Source organism: Protopterus annectens, chromosome 1.part2 (genome assembly GCF_019279795.1).
Source record: "Protopterus annectens isolate FY-2018-M chromosome 1.part2, PAN1.0, whole genome shotgun sequence".
Classification (NCBI taxonomy): domain Eukaryota; kingdom Metazoa; phylum Chordata; order Ceratodontiformes; family Protopteridae; genus Protopterus; species Protopterus annectens.
In genome coordinates this window covers 554148094-554173302 of record NC_056727.1, presented here as the reverse complement: position 1 = coordinate 554173302, position 25209 = coordinate 554148094, and the positions used below count along the sequence as shown (strand labels likewise).

Below are 25209 nucleotides of genomic sequence, written 5' to 3'. Positions count from 1 at the left end.
CTGAGATTTTAGACTAATCCACCCAAATTGGATATACAGTTCAATTGCTGATGTTGCTAGCTTCCTCGGTTTGCATCATAATCCTGCAAAAGCAATAAATGACATAGTTGAAGTATGGTACTGACAAAGGCAATAGATGGCACAACCTATAGTTCTATAGCTATGATTAACCAACTGGTTGCGATGAATACAAAAACTCATAGCTGAATCCACCCATGTAACCAGGCCCTTAATTGAATCTATTTCAATCACTGTGTGCCGCATTAAATATTCACCTATCAGTTTTTGTCTACCCAATCTCACATACTTAGTTTTGGATGTGTTTATCAGCATATTATTCTGCTGTGTCCAAATGGTCAATTTTGTCAAGTTATTTTGAAGACTTGGCTTCTCTGTAACACATTTATTTTCTTTATTTATTACATTTGTTAACTGGGAAAGTCCGACTGGGCCAGGAGCCCATTTTCAGCGGAGGCCCAGAGAGAAAATCTCCACAACAGTACAATTAATACATTGTCAGACAAAGCATTAGTTCATTGTACAGCACTATTAAGACAATAATAACACAATAATACAATTATATTTACAATTACCTAAGACGGTTATGGATAAAAATGATCAACAGAAAGCATAGTTGGACTGGAGATGGGATAAATTAGCCTAGAACACAGTTTCCTATAAGCATTGTTGGCAAGGTACCAAGCATGGGATTAATACAAGGAATATTTAGTTGGAGTGGGATCAGGAAGAAATTGTGGCAACATGTAATCAGTTTAGCCAATTTCAGGACATCTGCATATAGACTGTAGAACACCTCAGATGAAAAAGTTATGTCAAAAGTTACAGTCTAAATAAGTAAGGGCCTAGGACAGAGGCCTGTGGGACACCCTGACTGTAAGCATGGATTTTATCTGTTCATTTGCTGTATGATACTTGCCATATCCTATCTGTAAGCCATGCAGCTATCCAGGTGATCAAGAGTACTTCAATACCTAGTTGTATTAATTTATTGATCACTGTTTTGCATATGACCCTGTCAAATGCTGAAGGTAAATCTATGCAAGTCACAGCACAACATAATTATTCATTCATCGGTGTTAGTCTGTTGTACAACATCATGTTACAGGTGGTAATACATATGCTTTCAACATATGCATGCTGGTATATGCTTTGAAGTCCCAAACTTACCAGTTCTGACAATAACTCTGCCAATTTTACCTTATCCAGTATTTTTCCACAACATGAAAGTAGACAGTTTGAGGCAGCGGACACAATAGTACGCAGATTCATGGCATGTTGTCATATGCCTGTTCCAAGTACGTTGGTCTATAGGGGTATCAACTTACATTCTATAGTAGGGAAATGGGCTGTGAGATCTGTGACTAGGTGTTAACCAGAAAAAATATCTCTGACCGGTTGAGTATGGAAATATAGAATGACTGGTTATAAAACAGGCGAGTTTGGTTATCTGAAGGCAGAGGTGTGTGTGTGTACACTAATGTAGCCGTTATGTATGTACAAATATACTTCTATAAAAACTATACATATATGTATGTAGATAGTTATATGTAGATATGCATAAAGGTAAAAGAAAATATATGCATATACAAACGTGTGTGTGTGTGTGTGTGTGTGTGTGTGTATATATATATATATATATATATATATATATATATATATATATATATTACATAAATACATGCACGTGGAGACATATGCTTAACTAGACAATAACCTAAATCAAACAATCGAATTATGTGCTGCTATGTGTATCGATTAAAGAAAAATTCCTACATGCACTATGAGTATAAGACACTGTCCTTAGTCATTATTTATTGAGTCATTTATAACAGTAAATGTGTACATATATGTTTTCTGTTGGTTTATAATTCATATATGTGGAGATAAAGCATTTGGGATTGGGTGAGAGACATGAATACCTGTCAGCTACCCCTGGATTTGTAGTATCTGCATTACTTGCCATCATATTTTTGCCATGTCCCTGAGTGAATTGAGAAATTCCATACACATAAATTTGGTTTGTAGTCATTCAGTCATTTGGTGAAATCTTTAATTTCGGTACTTGTACATAATAGGACATGTTCCTTAAGGGGTCCTTTGGAAACTTGTTTCATTTTTGTGTTTGTGCAAACTAACGTATTACTGAAGGATTCTTAGGGTAAATGTTTTATATTTTTCCACTTCCACATGACCCATTCACATCATGATGTCACCATCCTTTGATGCAAGATGCATAACAGATCAGGAAGCACTATTAGGACAGCGTGGGGGGGTCGTGGCTCCCTCGGTCAGAACAAGCCAACCCATTACTCTGATAAACCTGTTCTTCCTTTGTCTGGTTCAAAAATCAAGCACAATCATTTACACAGGAGTCCAAAAGTCTGCAGTTGCTGTTCATAAGCAATGACTCCCATTTCCTTGGATGTTTCTCCCTTCCTCTCATAAGCAATCAGGTTCATTGTTAGCCAGTCTTTTGTATTTGTGCTTTTCTGCTGCCCTCAGAAATAATGAGGTGTCAACTCAAAGTCCGAGTTAGTGGTGTTATGCTATATTTGCATCAAATATCTTTAAATACAAAGTCAGCTGTTTAGGCTTCTGCTATGTTATTTTAATTTGAATACAGATAGCCCAACTGCTATCAGTAATCTTTTCAGCTCCACGGGATGTTCCCCATTATACAACTTCACTGCCTTTGCATATGCATGTGGTCCACGCCCTGCATCTTTCTCAGCGGACTACTTTGTGGTGAATTTGGAAGAAATTAATCCTGTAGAACATGCCTGATGTAATCATAAGTATTGTTACAGTAGAATCAATAGTTTTATATTTCAAACATTTTTAACTTGGTATTTATTCCAGTCTTCATATATATATATATATATATATATATATATATATATATATATATATATATATTTATGTATATACACACACAAAGAGAAAAATATATATACACACACACACACATCTATTGCTATGCATCTCTCTCTACATATATTTATTTATATATCTATATATGTATGTGTATATATATCTATATATGTATGTGTATATATATCTATATATGTATGTGTATATATATCTATATATGTATGTGTATATATATCTATATATGTATGTGTATATATATATATATATGTGTGTGTGTGTGTGTGTGTGTGTATGTATATATATATATATATATATATATATATATATATATATATATATATATATATACACACACACATATATATATCTGTGTGAGTGTGTTTGTGTATATATATATATATATATATATATATATATATATATATATATATACACACACACATATAAAATTATACACGTGTATAATTTATATGTAATTATATATTTATAAACGTATTAGTTTAGATCTATATACAGTAGATATAAACAGCTTTCTGTACACAATGTTAAAATACCAAGTTTTTGTGATAGAAAAATGAGACCACAATAAATCATTTCAAAACGTTTCCCACCTTTAATGTGACAATTCAATTGAAAAACAAATCTGTTAGGGGAAAAATATAAAAAAAGTACAATAAGCTGGTTGCACAAGTGTGTGCACCCTTAAACGAATACTTTTTTGAAGCACCTTCTGATTTAATTACAGCATTGTCTTATTATTTACTTTGTGTTTTTTTTTACATTCATCAGGACACAGTATACAGATTACATCATATACAGACAAGTACAGTTTTGTACCTACCATAAATGTAGATGTCCGATAGGTATGCATCTGCAGTCATCACATATGGGTTGTCCTGCCTCAGGCAGCCCTTCGGTCGGCCGGATTCCAAAGTCTGGGTCCGGCGTCGGCTGATGTCACACTTTCCCCCACGTCAGAGCACATGGGGTATAAAAGCATCAGCCGACGCAATCTTCCTCAGTTTTTCTTGCCCCAGATGCCAGGTGCCCTCTAAGGAAGGCTAAATTTGGAGAGATTCATTTAAAAAATCCAAACATGCACAGTAATATAACAACAAATACACCATAATAGATCACCCCAGCTAGCTACAAGAGGGATAAGTACCCAAGAAATACCACAGAGGGGAAGGAGGGAGGGTAAACCTGACTGCAGATGCATATCTATCGGACATCTACATTTATGGTAGGTACAAAACTGTACTATGTCCTTCAAGGATGCATATGCAGTCATCACATATGGGTAGAATACCATAGCCAATCTGGGGGTGGAGGAACTATGTAAAGGATGGTGTAGCTAAGATGCCCTGCAGGACTGCCGTAGCAAAGCCTGCTCTGGATCTGGAATATAAAGGTAAATTGTAATGCTTGGCAAATGTATGCATGAAGCTCCATGTAGCAGCTTCTAAAATGTCCTTGGTAGCCACCCCTCTTAAGAAGGCTGTGGAGGTGGCTGTGGCTCTCGTGGAATGAGGTCTAATGTTAGCTGGCACAGTTTTTCCATGAAAGGAGTAACAAAAACAAATGCAATTCCCTATCCATTTTGAAATTGTCTGTTTGGAAATTGCTTTTCCTTGTGTTCCAGCAGCATATGCTACCAACAGCTGGTCAGTTTTCTGTAACCTTTAGTTCTGTCCAAGTAGTAGCGCAACTGTCTGTGTATGTCCAGGGTGTGCAGAAGTTTCTCCCCTTTGTTTTGTGGATTTGGAAAGAAGGTAGGCAAGTGAATAGCTTGGTTTAATGAAACCCTGGATACCACCTTTGGCATAAATGTAGGATTGGTTCTCAATGAAACTCTGTCCTGATGAAAAATAAGAAATGGCTGTACTGCCATAAGGGCCTGTAACTCAGATACTCTTCTTGCTGAGGTTATGGCCAGAAGGAAAGCAGTCTTCCAGGACAGGAACTGTAGTTCTGCAGATGCTGCTGGTTCAAAGGGAGGCAGTGTTAGTTTTTCCAACACGAAGTTAAGGTCCCAAGTAGGTAGGGGTGGTTTCCTTGGAGGATTGATGTTTTTGATTCCTCTTAGAAACTGTCTTAGGAGAGGATGAGAGAAGACAGGTGGATCAGTATTGTACTCTGCTGAAATTGCTGAAGCATGAATTTTAATGGAAGAGTAAGACAGACCATTGTGGAACATTTCTGCCAAGTATTCCAGGATATGTGCCATGTTCATCACTGTCGCATCTAGGCCCTTTGTGGTGTTCCAAATGTGAAATCTTTTCCATTTTGCTGAATATGCCTTTCTTGTAGAAGGCCGGCGAGCTTCCATAATAATATCTTTCACTCTCTGGGATAGCTTATCCTGAGGAGGAGTCAAGGTACTTTTCTAGGCTGTTAGTTGCAAAGTTTTCAGGTTGGAATGCAGAGTTTTGTAGTTGTGCTGTGTCAGTAGAAGTGGCCATAGAGGAAGAGGCCATGGTTTCGTGCGTGACATGCTCTTTAACAGTGGGTACCAGTGCTGTCTTGGCCAGTCCGGAGCTATCAGAATCACTTTTGGCTGCTCTGTCCTGATCTTCAGTAAAACCTTGGTCATTAATGGGAGAGGTGGAAATGCATACACTGTTAGAGTTCTCCAGCTGAAAGAGAGGGCGTCCACTTTCCATGCTTGTGGGTGGTATGTCCTTGAGCAGAATTTCTTCAGTTGATGATTGTGGGGGGAGGCAAAAAGATCTATGTCTGGCCTCCCCCATGATTGTGTTAGCTGTAGGAAGATGTCCGGGTGCAGCATCCATTCGTGTGCATCCATGATATTTCTGCTTAAGCTGTCCGCCACTATATTGTCTTTCCCTGGCACAAACTGGGATTGTAGCTGTATATTGAGCTTCAAGGAAAGTTCCCATAGATTCATTGCCAGCCTGCAAAGAGGATAGGAATGGGTGCCTCCTTGCTTGTTTATGTACCACATAACCGTGGTGTTGTCTGTCCTTATTAGCAGATGGCCTTGATGCAGAAAGGGTTTGAAGGCTTCGACTGCATGTATCACTGCCAGCATTTTCTTTTGGTTTATGTGCATGCGTAGCTCTTTTTGCAACCCTAGACCTTGAATGCATCTGCCCTCCAAGTGCGCTCCCCATCCGTGGTCTGAAGCGTCTGTTGTAATGGTTTGGCTGGCTATTGGTTTGCTGAAAGGCAGACCCCTGTTTGACTGGCTTGCTTGAGCCCACCACAGAAATTCCTTTTGAAGGCATGGAATGAGTGGTATCAAAGTTTCCAGGCTGTGACTGTGTTGAGTCCATAAACTCCTTAGGTACCATTGTAGTTTCCTCATATGTAGTCTTGCTTGTGGAATCAGAAGGATGCAAGAAGCCATGTAACCCAGGGCCTGCAGGATTTTCCTTGCAGTCAGCTGGGTTTGTCTTGTCAGATTTTTGAAGTAATCTGGCAGTTGACTGTTTTTCTTCTGTGAGGAAGGCCATTTGGGTGGTTGTATCTAGATTTGCACCCAGAAAAGTTATTCTTTGGGATGGAACAAGTCTTGATTTGTGAAAGTTGACTGTATATCCCAATGCCTGAAGTAGGTGGATGGCATAATTCAAGTGTTTTACCAAAGTTTGTTGGCTGCCCGCTTGTATAAGGCAGTCGTCCAGATATGGGTATATTTGAATCCCCTGAAGTCTGCAGTGTGCCATTACTGATGCCAGGCATTTCGTGAATACTCTGGGCGCAGTAGATAAGCCAAAGGGCAATGCTGAGAATTGATAATGCTCTGACCCTGCAAGAAATCTGAGGTGCCTTCTGCAACTTTGTCTGATAGGGACATGCAGGTATGCCTCCTTGAGGTCTAGAGTTACCAGCCAAGACCCCTTGCCCAGCATGGGAAGGAGCTGCTGTAGAGTCAGCATTTTGAACTTTGGCACAATGAGATAAGTATTCAGTGTGGACAAGTCGAGAATAGGCCTCCATTGTTTTTCTTTTCTTGGAACAAGGAATAGTCTGGAATAAAATCCTTGGCCTTGTTCTGAGAGAGGAATCTTTTCTATAGCTTTCATTTGCATTAAGCTGGAAATTTGTTTCAAAGCCTCTGCCCTTTGAGTCGGTGGCAGGTTTGGCATGCCTTTTCTTTTTGGTAATGTGTGGAAATGGAACCTGTATCCTTTGTCTATTATTTGTAGTGTCCATTTGTCCCTTGTAATACTGTGCCAATTTTCTGAGAATAAAGAAAGCTTTCTGCCCAAAGGTGCTTCCAATTGAGCCCTGGTTGGCGGTGTCAAAGTAAAGTCATTGAGCCTATCCTTGTGCAGCAGTTGAAGGTCCTGCATTACCTCTCTGGTTGGGAGGTTGCCATTGACGTCCTCTGTAGGAGCCTCTAGCATGCCCTCTACCTCTGGCACGCCTGTTCTTGCCTCTCTGAAACCTCTCTGTGTCTGGAAAGGACCAATTCTTGGAAGGCCAATTCCTGCTGAATCTTGGTGTTTGTACTTGGAGAAAATCTTTGACTGTTTGTACGGATTTAGCCTTTTCTTCAAATTTCTTTAGGACCTCCTGAGCCGTGGAGCCAAATAACTTTTGCTTTTCCAGTGGAGCATCCAGCAGCTTTGCTTTAACATTGTCTGGCAGAGATTGTTCCTTCAGCCAAGCATGCCTACGTATGACTGCGCCAGTCATAGCTGACTTACATGAAGCCTCCAATGCATCATAACCACATTGCAAGAAATGGTTGCTAACCTGTTGTGAGTTATGTACCAGATCCTGAAGTGACTTGTGGTCTAGGGGGTCAGGTGAAGACAGTTTTTTATGCAATTCATCTAACAAATACTCTTGGTACTGTATCATATGAAATTGACAATTTAATGCCCTCATAGGAGTAGCAGAAGTATACACTTTTTTACCCCATCTCTCTAAAGCTCTGGACTCCCTTTCAGAGGGGAGAGGATTTTTAGCAGTGGCAGCTGCAACCCCTTTAGGGCCCTGGGAAATAGTTTCTGGATCAGCAGAGTGGGCCTTGTAAAGGTAAAGATGTGAGTCCGGGACCCTGTAGTACCCATCGGGTTTGGCAGGAGCCGGAGGGAGAGAATCATGGGTTGTGCTAGAGTCAGAGTACACATCATCAATGACATTCAAAACAGGAGGAATAGCTAAAGGTCTATGCTGAGGCAAATGTAAAAAGGTCCTTAATCTTTTCCTGGAATCAGAGAATTCCTGGCCCTGCCATTGGAAATGCTCTCTCATAGTGTGTAGTGTCTCCCCAAAGGAAAACTCTTCAGGAGGAAAGGCCGAGGGAATAGATTCCTCTGCATCAGAATCCTCGTAGGCCGAAAAAACCTCCCCCTGGTGGTCCGAGAGAGTAGAGCCATCAGAGGCCTCATCTGAGGAGTGGGGATCAGAGGGCTCAACCCTGGGCCTTTTGTCTGGAGGAGGTTGAGAGCCCCTGTCCAGATGAAGTTGAGAGCCCCTAATTAAGGAGATAAGATCCTCTGCCAAGCTTAGAATCTGTGAACCAGTAGAGGGTCCCTGAGGAATAACTTTGGGAGGCAAAGCTTTAGAGAGTTTAGCAGCTTTAGCCTGGAGAAAGCCTTAATGGACATGGATGCAGGAGGCCTGGCTGCACCACGTGCTGGTGTAGATTTGTCTAAAGGAATGGTGTTGGAAGGTTCCATGACACCAGTTTCTGTTGGAAATTCAATAACAGACTCAGCCGGAGCCTCCGGGACTGAGGTAGTCGGCTGAGCGGTTTCGGTAATTGGAAGTACCAAGGACTCGGTTTCAGCAGAGACCCTCGTGGTAGGCCTGGCCACGGTTTCAGCCGAAACCGCGGCCCGCGTGTGTCGGTCCTTGTCCTTCCGTTTCTTAATTAAATGTGAAATCGGAGTCTCCGACGGCATCTTATATGAAAAACTAGCCCCAAAAAATTCCTCTGCAAACTCCGCCCGACGTCTAAGAGTGCGTCGGTTGAAGGAAGCACAGGCTGAACAGGCCGAGACGTCGTGGTCTGGGCCTAGGCAGGGGAGGCAGTAAGAGTGGAAATCCTTATGAGGTATTTGTTTCCCACAAGTTAAACAATTATTAACTTTATCTGACATCGGCCGAGGCAAGAAAGAGTTCCCAACGGGATACTTAGCTTTATGAAGTCTTCGGTAGCTGAATTACAGGAGCTGGCTGACCGGCACTTGCGAACTGCTTCTGCTTCGGGCACCATGCGGCAAGAAAGACTGGGGAAGATGGCGTCAGCTGATGCTTTTATACCCCAGGCGCTCTGACGTGGGGGAAAGTGCGACATCAGCTGACGCCGGACCCAGACTTTGGAATCCGGCCGACCGAAGGGCTGCCTGAGGCAGGACAACCCATATGTGATGACTGCAGATGCATCCTTGAAGGACATCATTACAAATATAGATCAGCATGTGTCCGTCAGTGCTAGTCAACGTTTTCTGATGCGAGTGAAACACTAAGAGAACCTGGTGTTTACATTTCAACAAAATATAAAAGAAGCCGCGGTGGTACAGCAGTAGTGTTGTTGCCTCACAGCAAGAGGTTTTCCTGTTCGATTCTCGGCTGGAATGCCTTCTGTGTGGAGTCTGCCTGTCCTCCTCGTGGTCGAGTGACCTCCGAAAGACATGCGTGAAAGGGCGTGCCTTCGCTGAAGGTTGGGCGTCGGGCTGGCAACACGGCACCATAAAAATCTACAGCCAATCATTAGCGGACAGGAGTTCCGCTGTGGCGACCCCTAACCAGGAAAAGCCAAAAAGACAAACAAACTGCCCTAATTTAAAGAAATTTCTATATTGGCCTAAACCAGGGGTCTGCAATCTTCACTATCAATAGAGCCATTTTTGACCCCTCTGCCATCAAATAATACTCATCGGGAGCCACAAAACCTATTTAACTCCTAAAATGAAGATAACACAGAGTATAAAGTTTTATATATAGTTATTATACTAAATATAAAAGGTAAGTTTATAAGAGATAGTCAAAATCCGTCCCTATTTTTGTTCCTTTGTTGGGATTGCATGATCACTCTCAGTGTGTGTGTGTGTGTGTGTGTGTGTGTGTGTGTGTGTGTGTGTGTGTGTGTGTGTGTGTGCGTGTCATATCTCTCAACCTCTTAGAACAGGAATAAGAAATCTGGACAAAGCCATAAATAATGGGGCACAAAGACAGAAAAATAGCAACACCTTTTAAATATTGCTCTTACAAACTTAGAAAGTTGAATGAATAACAGATTTTGCATTAGCATGAATTTTCTGAAGGGTATGAAGTCTGAAACTCAAATGTTTATTTTTTCTGACTTCAGTTCTCAATGATTTCCCAGAAAACCACAATTTTATGAAAAACAGACCAAAAATATGGGGCAAAAGTCAGGACATTCTGAGAAAATCTGCACAGTTAAGAGGTAACTGTGTGTGTATGCGTGCACTTGCGTGTGGGTGTGTGTGGAAAATGCATGTTAACAGAAACCATGTTATTCTAGCAAGTTTCTAAGTTTATAAGAGCAATATTTAAAGTCCGTCCCTATTTTTGTTCCTTTGTTCCCCTTTATTTGTGGCTCTGTCCAGACTTCTTGTGGTAAGAGTTCGAGAGGTATGAGAGGTATGGGAACCTTTCAGGAGATGCTGCTGCTGCCAGGGGATTCTTGATCGCAGTCAGCGTGTGTGTGGAATGGATGGCAACAGAAATTGTGTAATTCTAGTAAGTTTATAAGGGCAATATTTAAAGTCCTTCACTCAATCACTCTGTGTGTGTGTGTGTGTGTGTGTGTGTGTGTGTGTGTGTGTGTGTGTGTGCATGTGTGTGCGTGTGTGTGTGTGTGTGTGTGTGTGTGTGTGTGTGCGTGTGCGTGTGTGCGTGCGTGTGTGCTGTGCAGTAGAGCAGCCATTACTTTTCAAAGCTACAAGAGCCATTACAGAGGGGTGGAAGAGCCGCAGATTGCAGACCCCTGGCCTAAACCGTGGAGTACTATTTGTGTATTTTTTTTATCTCCTAATTCACGAGAAAGTGCTAGTCAAAATTCAGGCATAGGGAACCATATGAAGGAAGAGTTTCAGTGACACAACAGGCTGTGATCTCTTTGATGTCCATCGTCATGCAAAGGTGACCAAGTAGCTGAACCCCTAACCAAGCTGGAAATGTGAGATCCTGGCTCCTTGAAGGAGGGGGAGATGGGAGGAGTAACTTGGTCAGGACCTGCAACTAAGAAAAATGCTCTTTGTAAAAAGTCTTTTTATCTCAGTAATTTATTGGCAGGTTTGCAAGCTTTCTTCAGAAAATGTGTAGTACATTAGTGGGAACAACATTTGTAAAACTCAGTGCATACTGGTCAATAACATTTGATTTGCTGACTCAAACTTCACAGTTTCAGGTTTCCCATTGTAAGTGAATGGAAGCCAAATCTGACAAAGGGTAGGGCTACTTTTCCTCACATTCAGGGCTGTTGTACTGCATTTTAGGTTCATAGGTAGGTACTAGGCTATCGGCCCAAGGGCCTACATAAGCCTAGCCAACAAGGTTCCCTAGCTTACGCCACCCAAGAAAGTTAGTTATTTTCCTGTGCTACTATCGAGCAGAGACACAGAAGTGATCCCCGGGGTGTATTTCCTATTTCCCATCCACTCATCAAGATTATTCTTGAAGAGTGATAATGAGGAACTTTGCTTGACATAGATAGGTAGTCTGTTCCAGAGTATGGGAAGTCTCTGGGACAGGAATCTATCCCTCCAGTATGTCCTGTTTATTGTGGTGACGAGGTTTAGGTCCCTAGAGCGTGTAGCTCAGAGGGATTGGGATTTCTTTAGGTGTAGCATGTCCAACAGCTCTGGGTTTGACACAGCTTTATATGTTAGACAGAGATCACCTCTGAGTAAGTGATATGGTATGGAGTAAAGCTGGAGTTTTTTGAGGCAGTCAGTGTAGGGCATTTGTTTGAGGCCAGTAATCCTCTTTGTGAGGTACTTCTGTGGCCTTTCCAGCTGCTGCAGATGTCTTGTGAGGTACATTCCAAAAGGGGCATTGTACTCTATAATGGGTCTAACGAGTGTCGAGTAGAGGGGAACAATGACCTCTTTTTTTCCTGGATGAGAACCCTTTTATGATGAGGTGTGCCACGCAGAAGGACTTCCTGACTACTGTGGCGATGTGACCATCAAAGGAGAGACTACTGTCCACCTGGGTCCCAAGGTCTCTTATCACGCATTCGGTGTTAAGTAGATTGCTGTCTATGTGGTAGGTCATGGGTACAGAGTTTTTACCAAAGGGGATGACACTGCACTTTTTGGCATTGAGCTTGAGGCCATGGCTCTGACACCAGGCATCTGTCTCAGTGAGGCCCTTCTGTATGATGTCCACATCATTTGGGGACTTTACTATGGCTCCTAGTTTGCAACCATCTGTGAACTTCATTAGCCAGAGGCCTTCTGTGTTAGCCTGTACTTTAGAGAAGTAGATACCAAACAGGAGAGGTCCATGGACGGAACCCTGTGGTACTCCACTTGTCACTGCTTTGAAGTCAGATTTGGAGTCTGCAACTTTTACAGTGTGGGTTCTGTCAGTGAGCCAGTTGGTAGAGATTTTGCTTATGAAGGGAAAAAACTCTGATCGGGATGTCTGCCCCCATGAGGGCAAAAGGTGATAAAAATAAATAAATAAATAAAATTAAGAATGAATACTTATTTTGTGGCAAACAGCTTTGAGAGGTGCAGAAAATCATGACTAGATGGAAAATATATGTTTTTTCATCATTTGCCTGTAGTGGTCCTTTAAGAGATGTCTTTCTATCAGAATAGCGGTCCATTCAAGACTGCATTTAAGTGCTGCAGCCACCCATAGCTTGAAAAGGTTTATCATTTTCATCATTAAGATCAAAAGGTGTAGAGGGGCTTTTGATGGCTCTCAAGCCCATTGGTGTTATTTCTAATTCAAGATATCATTGCAGGTTTTGTAAATACCCACAGTGGTGGTGCTGCGGTAGCGTTGTCACCTCACAGCAAGACGCTGTCCGGTTCGATTCTCAGCTAGAGCGTCTTCTGCGTAGAGACATGCGTGAGTGGGCGTACCTTCGTTGAAGGTACTGCGTCAGGCCTGGCTAGCCGGTATGAAAAAATCAACTGCCAATCATTAGCGGACCGGAGTTCCGCTGTGGCGACCCCTAACCGGGAAAAAGCCGAAAGACAAACAATTGCAGGTTTTGTAAATCAAAATGTACAGAGGTTTCTTTGTACAGCAATTTATCTAACTGATCAAAAAGTACCTCTAATTCATGAGACATAGCTGCCACAGCTGAATGTTGTCCAATTGATACAGATTATTACATCTCTTGAATCTTTCTTGGTCCATTTTCTGCAATAACTGAGGTAGTACATGATCCAAATTATTACTCTTACCAGTTGCAGAATTTTCCTTTGACGCAGACCATTCATTAGAAGGAAGAATGAAGCTTTCCATAGACCTCTGTGTTGGGTCTATATTGCTCTCATGAAAAATTCTAGGTAGTTGGTTAAAGGATTCACAGGCCATCAAACTGCAGCTGATAGAAACCACAGTAGAACCAAGTAACAGAAGCAGCAACAACAGATTTTTTTTGCAATATTCAGTACTTTGATTACAGTTGATGTAGTTTTTTGATTTCCATTTTCCAGCAAATGCTTTTTCTTTGCAGCCAAAAGCATTAAACAGGAATCTACCAAGCAGTTTTCTTAACAGTAGTATTTAATTCAGATAAAATCTCTTAGCACTTTGGCTAAAAAGACTTTTCAGAGTGTAAAAAACACAAATAACACATATCCTTTATATACAAAACAATTTCCCCTAATTATTCAATGTTAACGAGGACAGGGTTTTTAAAAGTGAAGCAAGTAGGCAATTTTTAAAAATCCCTAAAAAGTACTTTGTCAGAAATGTAAAGGAACACATTATTGTAACTAAGGAAATTATTCTTTGAAGCTGGGACTTAAAATTTGAGCAGCCTAGACGCAGTAATGCCTTGGTGAAGTTTAATGCTTTTGGCTGCAAAGAAAAAGCATTTGCTGGAAAATGGAAATCAAAAAACTACATCAAGTGTAATTAAAGTACTGAATATTACAAAAAAGATAAAATAACTGGAAGTGGGATACTTAGAAAAGGAAAGGAGCACATTGCATAAAAAATGAAATATGTGTGAACAACACAAACAGAATAATGTATAGCAGGAGGAGGAAGGTTTAAGCAAAAACAGTATTGAGCAATGTATGCAATGTTTCAGTGAATTACACTTGTTAAAATGAAAAAAAACTATATCCTGCATGAAAATAACAATAAAAACCAATGGCTTGTTTTCTTTTCTAGCAATGTATATAAACCTATGTTTTGTTTAAAATGTGATTTAACAAAGATATTAAAAAAAGGAGATGACCCCCGGTAGTGGTGCTGCGGTAGTGTTGTCGCCTCACAGTAAGACGCTGTCCAGTTCTCGGCTAGAGAAGCGTGAATGGGCATACCTTCGTTGAAGGTTGTGCGTCAGGGCTGGTAACTCAGCACGTAAAAATCAACTACCAATCATTAGCGGACCGGAGTTCTGCTGTGGCGACCCCTAACCGGGAAAAGCCAAAAGACACAACAACAACATTTAAAAAAGGAGATGCAGTCTAATATGTCTGAAAATGGAGATGTGATCTATATAGAAGGAGTTCAATTCAGGCAATCATGTTGGTCGCTCATGTCTTTGTCAGCATCTCAGCTGTAACGACATTTAAGATGGTCCTAATGCCACCATCACAACAGGACAAGCCAACTACATCATCAAGGGGCTCACAATCCCTTCCCCAAGCAGGTGTACATTCCTGCATGCGCACTATGAAGGCTACCATCCAAAAGCGGCTTGAACAGCCTAACAGCCACTCTAGGGCCAAATCTTCTACATCATAACTCCTACTCAAAATTAAATGTTGCATTCTGTGGGAAGATTTCCAGTGCTTTCCTTTCAGCTGCCTGGGCTGCTAACTGATCCTGCATCATATGGGCCTCAGTCAGGACATAATACCACTGCACCATCAGAGTTGGTCACTGAGATAGCAAAGCCCACGCTGTATTCAAATTTTGTTATATAACCAATCAGAAAATTGTCCACTGAAGTTAGTTAGTAGAATATATTGCAAATCAAAATTTTCAAGTGGAGATCTGTAACTCTTGAAACTGTGAGAAGAACACCAGCTCACTAGTTAAGAGGTAGACACATACACATCTACAACACTGCATACTGGCACAAGTTTTCACAGGTCTACTCAAGAAAGGTAAGAAGCCACTGCTTTTATAATTTTATGTCAAAAGTAGAATTAAGGTAACACAGTGTAAAGTTATGAAATAATGTAGTGACAACTTACAAAGATCATTTTCTTTGATCAGAATATAAGAGTTTAAATCCTCCTGAAGATTTTCAGACTTTTTCTCTTCCCATTTTGTCATCACCTCCCATATCTGTTACAGAAATACTTTTTCTTAACACTCTTCTTTACATCACTAAAATTATTTTTAATTAAACATAAATGCTTTTAGATGTTTCTTTCTTAGAGCCTGTTTAAATCAAACAATTTTTGAAGTTTTCCATAACACTGCAGGCCATAAACAGAACATGATCTAAAGTTCAGTAACCTTTTGGTGCTACTGGCACATTTGTCAACAGAGATTCTTAAGATACAGACTCCTCAAGGATCTTCTGAAGACTTTGGCAAAAGCTGTTTCATTGGAATTGGAACAAGCAAGCACAATCCTACAAAAGCAAAAATTTCTCTTACAGAAGTGAGTGACCAGTGGCATTCAGAGCAGTGAGTAAACAGAGTGAACATCATCGCTAGAAACGTAAGAAGTCACATCCCAGCTGTACTAGTACATTCCCTGGCAAGATGCCTATTTTGGATACTAAAAACTGTACACAGAAGGTGGGTAAACCTAAATGTTATGACTTAACAATTCCCTCTCCCCAAAATATATGACTAAATGACTAGAATGAGTGAGAGGCAATTAAGAAAGAGAAACCAGGGAATAAGTGAGAGGCGTTAAAAAGGAACAGTAACCAGCAAAGAAGCTTTTGTTGTCATAACTGTGGCCCTAATTATAACACAAGTGAGAAACGTTTAAGTAGCAGATCTGGTTCTCCAGTTCATTTCTCGGCTGGGGTGCCTTCTGTGCGAAGTCTGCATGTCTTCCCTGTGTTCATGTGGGTTTCCTCTGGGTGCTCCATTTTTCTCCCCCATTCCACAATCATGCAGTAGGTAGACTGAACACTTTAAACTGGCCATAAGTGTGTCTGTGTGTGATATGGAAGAACAGCCATGGCAGGGCTAGCCACCCGGCAGTGTGAACCTTGGCTCTAGCTGCTTGTCACTGCTGAAGTGGCACCTCAACCCCATATGTAAAAATGAGATATGGGGTTGTGGATGGATGGATGGGTCTGACATATGAGCAACTGTCTGGGAAGTAAAAGACAAAGCAGCCAATAGCAATTTCTCATGCCTTTCAGAAAGGGGGGATATGTATGCCTGTTTATCTCAGGAACATCTTTTGATGTAGATCAAAAAGCTGGCCCTAGCAGCACAAAGTGTATTGCCTAAACCTTTGAAAAGGTGGTACACAGAGAGCACTGAGTGTGTGAACTTGACCGCACAAACAGTTTTCTGTGGCTTGCATGTCTGACATGCAAAATTAGCCTCAGGAAGAGGAATACAAAATGGGGAAAAAATCCTTTTCAGCTGTGGATGATGACCAGCTAGCACTTGACTCTTGCCTCCCCCAAGTCTGACAACACATGTAGTTTTTGAAAGACTAACTTCCCCTAGAATGAAAGGATGCCTCACAGACTGATGTGTGCTGTTATGACACATGAGAGAAGGAATGAGATAAAGGCACTTTATGGGCAAGAGCTAGATCATCAAACTGGTGTGGATGAAGAAAAGGTAAAGGAAAGAGTAAGCAATGAAAGGCTACAGGTTTGGTAATAGGGTTAAACACTCTCAAAATATGTGTGTCAGGTATCACACTAGGACTTAAAGCCATCAGTCTGTTCACCACTGATACTAAGATTGCTGCAGTGGTTATAAAAAGTTAAGACTACATTTTGAGAAAAAATAGGTGAGACCTACAGGGTAGTTAAACAAGTGGGAAATTGAATTTAGTGGGATTCTTTATGACTGAAGGCCATGGAAACCCTTTCTCCTAAAACAGGTGACAACTGGTGACTCTTGGAAAAATGCAGAATGAAAATGATCCATAGGGGTTACAATCACCAAAACACTGAGAGCATAATGAAAAGGCAATTACTCCAGTTAACAGGTGTGGGATGTAGATACAGAGCAGCACACTCAAGAAACAACAAGGATGCAATCTTCTTGCTGTACACTTTAAGATATCTGGAATAATTTTTCTAGTTCATTTGGGTCACAGAGGGAAAAGGGAGATCATGCTAGAGGGCAGTGCAGAATTATCAACATACTGAGAGAAACAATACAGCCAGAATGTGACAAAACAGTGAAACACCATCTTGTACAAATTGAATGAGATAACAAAGATGATGTACATTTTATATACATCCGTGATAAAAACATCAATAAGGAGAGCATACGTACTAGAAGGAATGGGAGGGTGAAAAAGAGGGTAGAAACGGCAGCTGAAATAGGGACAATTGATGATTTGTCTGGGACAGGGATCAGCTGTGAAAGATCTGGACACGGATAAGGGTAGACTCAAAAGAATGATTTTTTCCTACTGCAATATTCATATGTCAGTACGTTCTTATAGTTCTTGTTTCTATGGCTTTTGGTAGTACACACACACACACAAAAATATACAATTCAAATATAATGCATTTATTTTTCATAGTCATTATGCCAAACAATGGCCTGGTAATAAGGTCTACAGATACCAAAACCCAGTCCTTATTTTTATTATGTGCTGATTTAACAACAGCTTTAGAAAATAATATACAAATCATTAGTCTTAAAGCAATAAGCAAGCAGCATACCTTGTCCCTGCATTGCCATGTAAGTACAGAATTACAGGGTAGCTGGAGGCCAGGCTGTCTTCGTACCATGTCTGATCCTTTCCTTGTGCATCTTTCCATAAAGCTGTAGGAACAGTATGCCTAAAAAACAGTAAGGTAAATGGTCAGACCTAAAACAGCAAAATGAAGCCACACAAATGTGCAAACCTCAAGACATGTCTTTCAAATCTGTAATAAATGTGCCTGGGATTTTTGCAAAAAACAAAAACAAAATCAATTACTGAATCACCAACAAAAATAAACCACATCACAACTTCACATCAGCTTTCTAGTACTTCTTTTTCCTTTTATTTTTGACTTTCAAGATTTCAGATGAAATGCAGAAGACAGAGTGACAAATGCAATGAAGTCAGCCTTGATTTAGTACCCCAATTACTGGAGGGTCAAGCCAGGGTAATTACAGTTTTCCATGAATGTTCCCCTTTTGACTTGGTTGGCTGCTAGTACAGGTACACCTACATGTTGTCTCACAAACAGGGATGTAAATGAAGAAATAATGTCTCTTGTCATGTGCATAACAACATATGCCTTAATCAGAACGCACTCCATTGTATACCCTCACTCTTATGGGAGAATACTACATCAGTTGCTATAGGATATTCCTTAAAAGTGCCCACTTCTAGAACATGTCATCTTACACTCTGATTAAGATGCAATCACGAAGAAAAAAAAAAGCGGTCTAGAGGCAGCTTTTCTAGAGGGAGGGCATAGCAGAAGTAAGGACAGTTTATTTTCCTCAATGTTATTTTTACTATGAAAATATGCTGCTGTCTGTTAGACGTTTCGATACAGTAGGATGTAGAAGCAAAGTGGAAAAATAGATGCGACCATTTCTTTACTGTAGAATGTTAAAATAATATAGCATTTCACTCTGCTCATTACAGCACCACCCTGAAAAAAACCTAGACCATTTACTTCATGCACTTAGTAATTCTACTTCGGCTCTCAAAGACAAGAAACATGATAAGGAAACCCATTAAATATAAAGGAAGACAGAAAACTGAAACTGGTGTCCTTCATTTGAACAGGGTTGTTGCTATACATCAGCTGAACTGCACATTATCGGATACAAACATATCATCAGAAATGTATAAAATTACTGATCCTTCAGTGACCCAGAAGCAGCACATTATTACACTGAAAAGGAGGTCCTATGTTCACCCGTCTATAAAAGTACAGCTAAGCGCAGGCAGACCAATATCAGATTGTGTTCCCTTGGCAAAGTCTCAGGAAAAAATGGCACCAGGTTTTGCCACCGCAGTATCTCCTAGCAGTAGGTAAGCTCATGACACTCAAACTTTTGTTTCCCAGACACGAGTCAGTGGCTTTCAACTTGTGGAATAAATAAGGACAATGTGAAATATTTAACGAAGGGCACGATGTGAAATATTTAATATTTTTAAACGAAGAGCTCACATCACCAATAAAATATGCATTGTTATAATGCTCCAAATTAAACAAATGGACTTCATGCTTCTTGGATTTTTTTATTTGAAAGTCAGCAATAAATGTGTCACAGATACTTTCAAAGTGAACAAAGGCTTGTTGTAAAACCAGGACTGGGATTCAACGAAGTTTGTTAGAGCACTGTTGCATTTTCTGCTGAAAATAAAAAAATGCCACACTAAAAGTCCACACAGTACACTGTTTTATGGTTTATTTTTACATAGTATGCTATTTTCTGATTTATTTTATCCAGGTTCTCTGCTGACTTTGGCAGAGTTCAACTGTATGGCAAAAGTGAGATTTATAAATGTACACAGTTATCATGGTGCTGAATCCCACCATATGCTGCAGCAAACTTTTATGAATCAGCTATACACGCAGCTTGGAAAATTTGTAGACTATTACCCACAGAGCATAATTTAACCACGCAATGCTGAGCTGTGTGGTTATCTGCTCAGATAACAGCACACCATGGAAAGATGTCATCTGCACACTGAAACAAATGCATGTATGTATCCAAACATGCCTGTGCTCAGAAGTTGTACAGTACTGGCAGTTGTGAATCATCATACTATGCAACTTTTCAAGCAGTGCAATTCTCTGTGGCACACATGGGCTTAAGTTACACATGCCACATCCACTAAAAGTTGCATGCAGCTCCAAAACTCTGGGCAACACGTACTTGCACTTTCCCCCTGCATACTACAGATAACCTCATTGCACAATATAGAAGCTTTTAAGGCCAACACCCAAATTAAAGAAACGTTCATTGTAATACAATACAGACAGCTGAAAAGTAGATTTCAAAAATCTACTACTTTCCAGAATAAATATAGCTGATTAAGGCTGTCCAGGCATTATTATGATCAAGAAAGACGATCTGGAAAGGACAGAAAAATATATACCATCTATCTAAATATCTTCGAGTCAGCCTAATGATGGTATGCCCCTATACCATTTTTTTGCACTTAATTATCCTTGCACTCAAGATTTTTATTTGATATATACATATTTACTGTATATTGTTAAGATGACTGGGTTTCTCTGTTCTAACAGAGATGCACAACATAGAGTTAAATATATTTAACAGTATCAATTTGCTTAAACAGTCAACAAATAGATTAAACACAACCATCTCAGAATTGATAGCTTTCATGATAACACAATATGAGGAGGACGTCAATCAACACCATCTAGCATTTACTAGCAAGCTGAGTAAAGCACTGTCTAGCTCATGAAGTACAAGACAGTAAAGACACCGAAAAATGAGCTCCAGCTCCTTTGAGACCCTGTAATTCAAATACCACCATTACTACCAAATTAAAGCTTAGGAACGGTAAAGCCTTCTTCTTGAAGCATGCTATAAATCAAAGTTAAGACATAACTGAAATCCCTGTATTCGTATATTAAACACTGATGTGTTATATCACAACATAAAAGTAACAAAATGGCACTGGACAGACTGTGGAAAAAATGAAAAGTAGAAGTAATGAAACAACTTACTCAATTGTAAAAGGGCCCTACCATAACCCATGTTCAAGTATAATCACTGCTGTATAGATGACCTTTGGGATCTAAGCCGCAGTGGAGGTCTGACATCCGGCTAGATATACAGAGCAATGCATACCCCCCCCCCCCCACAGCAAACTGGGCCAACTCCTTCTCTCCAGGAACACAGCCATGCCCATAGTATATAGAGGAACTCAACCACATCATCTTCGATTTTTTATTGCATCAATGACACTTATTTATGGTAGTCCTCAGGCTGCCATTGAGCAAAGCCGTAGAGGGCACAGGGGTGTGTGTGTGTGTGTGTGTGTGTGTGTGTGTGTGTGTGTGTGTGTGTGTGTGTGTGTGTGTGGAGGTGAACTGATTCCCAACACAGCCCTCAGATGTCCACAAAAGTGCAAAACAAGATAAAGGGAAGCTATATTGCAACACTGATCCTACTCAGATTATTACACGTCCTTTGCACAACTGTCTTCCATGTTCACTGTAAAGGCCATTGTTGCACTCATCCTTTGAGAAGATTCCCAAAGCTTACCTATATTGGCAGAGAGTATCTATTTTCTTGAGGCAGACAGCAGGATGGCCAGTAGAATGGCAGTTTTGAAACCTGCCCTGCCCCTGGATATGAGGTCTGGCCTGTAATGCTGTGAAAATAAGTGAAGTGAAAAGCAGGTGGCTGCCTTCTAAATTACCTGTGCACCCCCTTCTAATAAAGGCCATAGTAGACACTGTGCAAGGATAGGCCAGACTGCTGTCTACCAGAGCCAATGTCTTTCCATACACAGAGTAGTACAAGGTAATTAATTGATTTAGTAACTTGAAAATGGCCTGCTAAGAAACTGGTTTGTCTTCCTTATCAGCAAACAAAATAAAAAGTTATTCATTCTTCTTTACATTCTTTTTCATTCCACTCAAGTAGCATTTGAGCTCTCTGCAAACTTCCAATGAATACAAGACTCTTCCTCCTCATTTTGAAAATTATTAAAAACACTGGCAAAAGAATGCTTTGGTTTAACTTCAACAGTGCCACAACTTTAAGCATAAGGAAACCATGTGTATATAAACTAATTCTGTTGGGTTCCCTGCACATAACGGCTTGGAACTCAAACATTTTCCTGGCCTAATTAGTGAACAGCAAGACAGAAATCTGACAGGTCAGGCGGTGGCAGCTGCCTCAAAAAGAAAGTGAGTGAGCTTTTCCAGCACAAACTTTAAGCTCCATGTTGGAGCAAATTATCTTCTATGAGGCATCAGGTGATGAATTCCTTAGAGAAACTGGTAGACAATCACACCCTGTATAAGGAATACACCAGGTATTTTGAATCAGAGATACCCTTGTCATACTGAGCACATGGTTCTTTTCATTAGCGCCATGACAGAATCTTTTCCATTTAGGTAAGAAGGACTTAACACTAAGCCTGCTAGCTTCCTTCATGTACCTTAGCACTTCCTCTGAAAATAGGGGGCCAGAGTATAGCAGGGTCTGCAGGTTTTAGTGTCCTAAGAACCCTTTGTGCTGGGTCAAGAGGTGCACATGTTGAGGCTGTGTTACTGGATTTTACACTGGCATCCACCATCTGCATCAGTAGGGAGAAAGTATAGCTGTGTAAAATCTTACCATAACGATAGATGTCTTTCTCTTCACTGTTGCAGCATTCACAATAAGGTGATTCTCAGCCTAGGGTGACCTGACGTCCAGCTTGTATACCAAAGCCTTTTACTACTTACAAATACGTGGCACGTTGCATGTATACTCCTCACAAACGTAGGGCACAAAAGTGACATCTGCACGTACTATCCTCAATGCCCCAGAAGGAACGCCAGTCCAAGGAACAAAAGAGGTAAACTGCACAGCCAAAAGAAAAACAATAACCAGGGGGTGGAGGGAGGGACAGAATAGTGCAACAGTGAAAAGAAGAACATCCATCATTATGGTAAGATTTTACACAACTGTACTATGTCCTTCTATTCTACTGTTGCAGTATTCATAACATGAGGGAGAGTACCAAAGCCCAGGAAGAAAAGTGGGAGGAGGAAGGGGCAGTAGAGCTCTCTAAAAAACATGAAGAATGACTCTAGCAAAGCCAGCTCTAGATCTGGAAACTCCAGCCAACTTGTATTGTCTGGTAAAGGTATGTACAGAATTCCAAGTAGCTGCTTCAAGAATGGAGTTGGTGTCCAAACCCTTGAAAAATGCACCAGAGGAAGTCACAGCCCTAGTAGAATGAGCCTTAAAATAATAAGGAAGGCTCTTACCATGAAAAACATAACAGAAACAAATAGCCTTAGAAATCCAAGAAGAAATAGTCTGCTTAGAAACAGACAATCCCAATGATCTAGGATGGTAAGAACCAAAAAGCTGATCAGGTTTCCCGATACTCAAATAAAATGAGTTGTCTGTGCACATCCAAGGCATGTTGCACCTTCTCACTAGCAGACTGTGGAGAAGAGAAAAAAGTGGGCAAATGAATAGATTAAGTGACAACTCATTCACAACCTTGGGCTTGAAAGAGGGGTTCGTACACAAGGACACCTTGTCCTTATGAAAAACGAAAAAAGGAAAAGAAGCCATATGGGCTTGAAGCCCAGACACTCGTCTGGCTGAAGTCAAAGCTAACAACAAAACAGTCTTCCAAGTATAATGTTGTAAGGAACCTGAAGCCACAGGCTCAAAAGAAGCAAAGTCAGTTTTTCCAAAACAAAGTTAAGATCCCAAGGAGGAGGAGCAGGCTTCCTGGGAGGTCTAATGTGAAAGACATATTTGATGAATTGTTTAGCCTCAAATCTAGAGGCTAAAGGAAGAGATAAAGGCAGACAAAAAGAAGCAGCTGGAGTCTGGCACAAAACTGAGGAAGCTGTCTGTATAGAGGGGAGGCAAACATATCTACTTAAGGAGTACCCCACTGGTGGACAATGTCCAAAAACACATTCCTGTGAAGCATCCATTCATGGGATTGAGTCAAGGACCTGCTCAGTGTGTCTGCCACATGACTCTGACTGGAGGAGATGTACACTGCCTGAAGAGTGCCATGCTAGTAAACTGCATGTTCCCATGCCATGAGAGCTAACCTGCACAGAAAATAAGATGTCATGCCCCTGTTTGTTTACATACCAGAGGACTGTGGTATTGTCTGTAAAATATCTGAGAGGTCCAGGGGGAAAAGATGCTAAAAGGTCTGAAGAGCCAGCAGAAGCACTCTCACCTCTTTGACATTGATGTGCTCCTTTCTTTGAGAAGGGGACCAAATCCCCTGTACCTTCAAGGAGCCAAGCGCTGCTCTCCAGCCTACATCTGAAGCATCTTTGAACAACTCGTGAGGGAAGAAGAAGATGCAAAGGGAGGACTGGGTTCAGAGACATCTGCTAAATCTACCAACAAAGTTCCTTTTTTAGTCAGGGAAGAAGATGAACCAAGAAATCTAGAGGATGTGCATGCTGGATCCAAACTGATTTCAGGTACCACTGAAACTTCCTCATATGGAGTTTGGCCAGTGATAACACTGGAATGGAAGATGCCATAAAACTCAGAAGTGTCAGGAAATTCCTAGCTGTAACCGGAGTTTAGAGGAAGATGATTTTGGAAGAAAGAAATGAGGGACAGAGCCCTCGGAGGAGGTAGAGAGGCCAGCATAAGGTCTGTCTGTATCCTGCACCCCAGGAAAACATGATCCTGTGAAGAAGTGAGAGATGATTTTTTTGAAATTGATTGTGAACCCCAAACTTTGTAGAACAGAAATAAAGTGTAGGTTCTGCAGTAATATCTATGGAGTGGCTGTCTGAAGCAGAAGATTGTTGAGATAAGGGAAAACTTGGGTGCCTTGAAGCCCGTGTAAAGCAATTACAGGACCAAGGCATTTGGTGAATACCCTTGGGGCAGCAGAAAGGCCAAAAGGCAAAGTAGATAACTGAAAATGCAAGGAAGCAACAGAGAAACAAAAATTTCCTGTAAAGGGGATGAATAGGAATGTGAAGGTAGGCCTCCTTGACATCCAGTGAAGCCATGAAAACTTGAGGAAGAATGAAAGGGAATAAAGTCAGAAGTGACATGTGGAAAGAAGGGACCTTCAGGAACATGTTGTGGTGTAAAAGATCCAGAATTGGTCTCCGAGGACCGTCCTTTCTGAGCAGAAGAAACTTTCTGGAATAAACCCTCTGCCTCTGTGGGCCAGTGGAACCTCCTGAATTGATCCCTGATTCAGCAATTCCTGAAGCACCTCTGGGAAGAATTGCAGCTATTCCTGAAGTGGCTGAGGAATACTCATGAACTGAGGAAGAGATTTTTCAGGCCATGAAATACCCTTGTTGAATAATGGAAAGAACCCATGTGTCCTGAGTTTTCCCAA

General features: G+C 40.9%; 1 protein-coding gene across 1 annotated transcript in view; it reads right to left on the bottom strand.

Moving 5' to 3' along the window:
* Window positions 1-25209, bottom strand: part of LOC122792384 (lysophosphatidylserine lipase ABHD12-like) — a 398594-nt gene that overhangs the window by 108642 nt on the left and 264743 nt on the right. The window contains exon 4 of the mRNA XM_044060171.1: window positions 17873-17992. Within this exon, the coding sequence (XP_043916106.1) occupies window positions 17873-17992 (120 nt within the window). The remainder of the gene's footprint in view (window positions 1-17872; window positions 17993-25209) is intronic.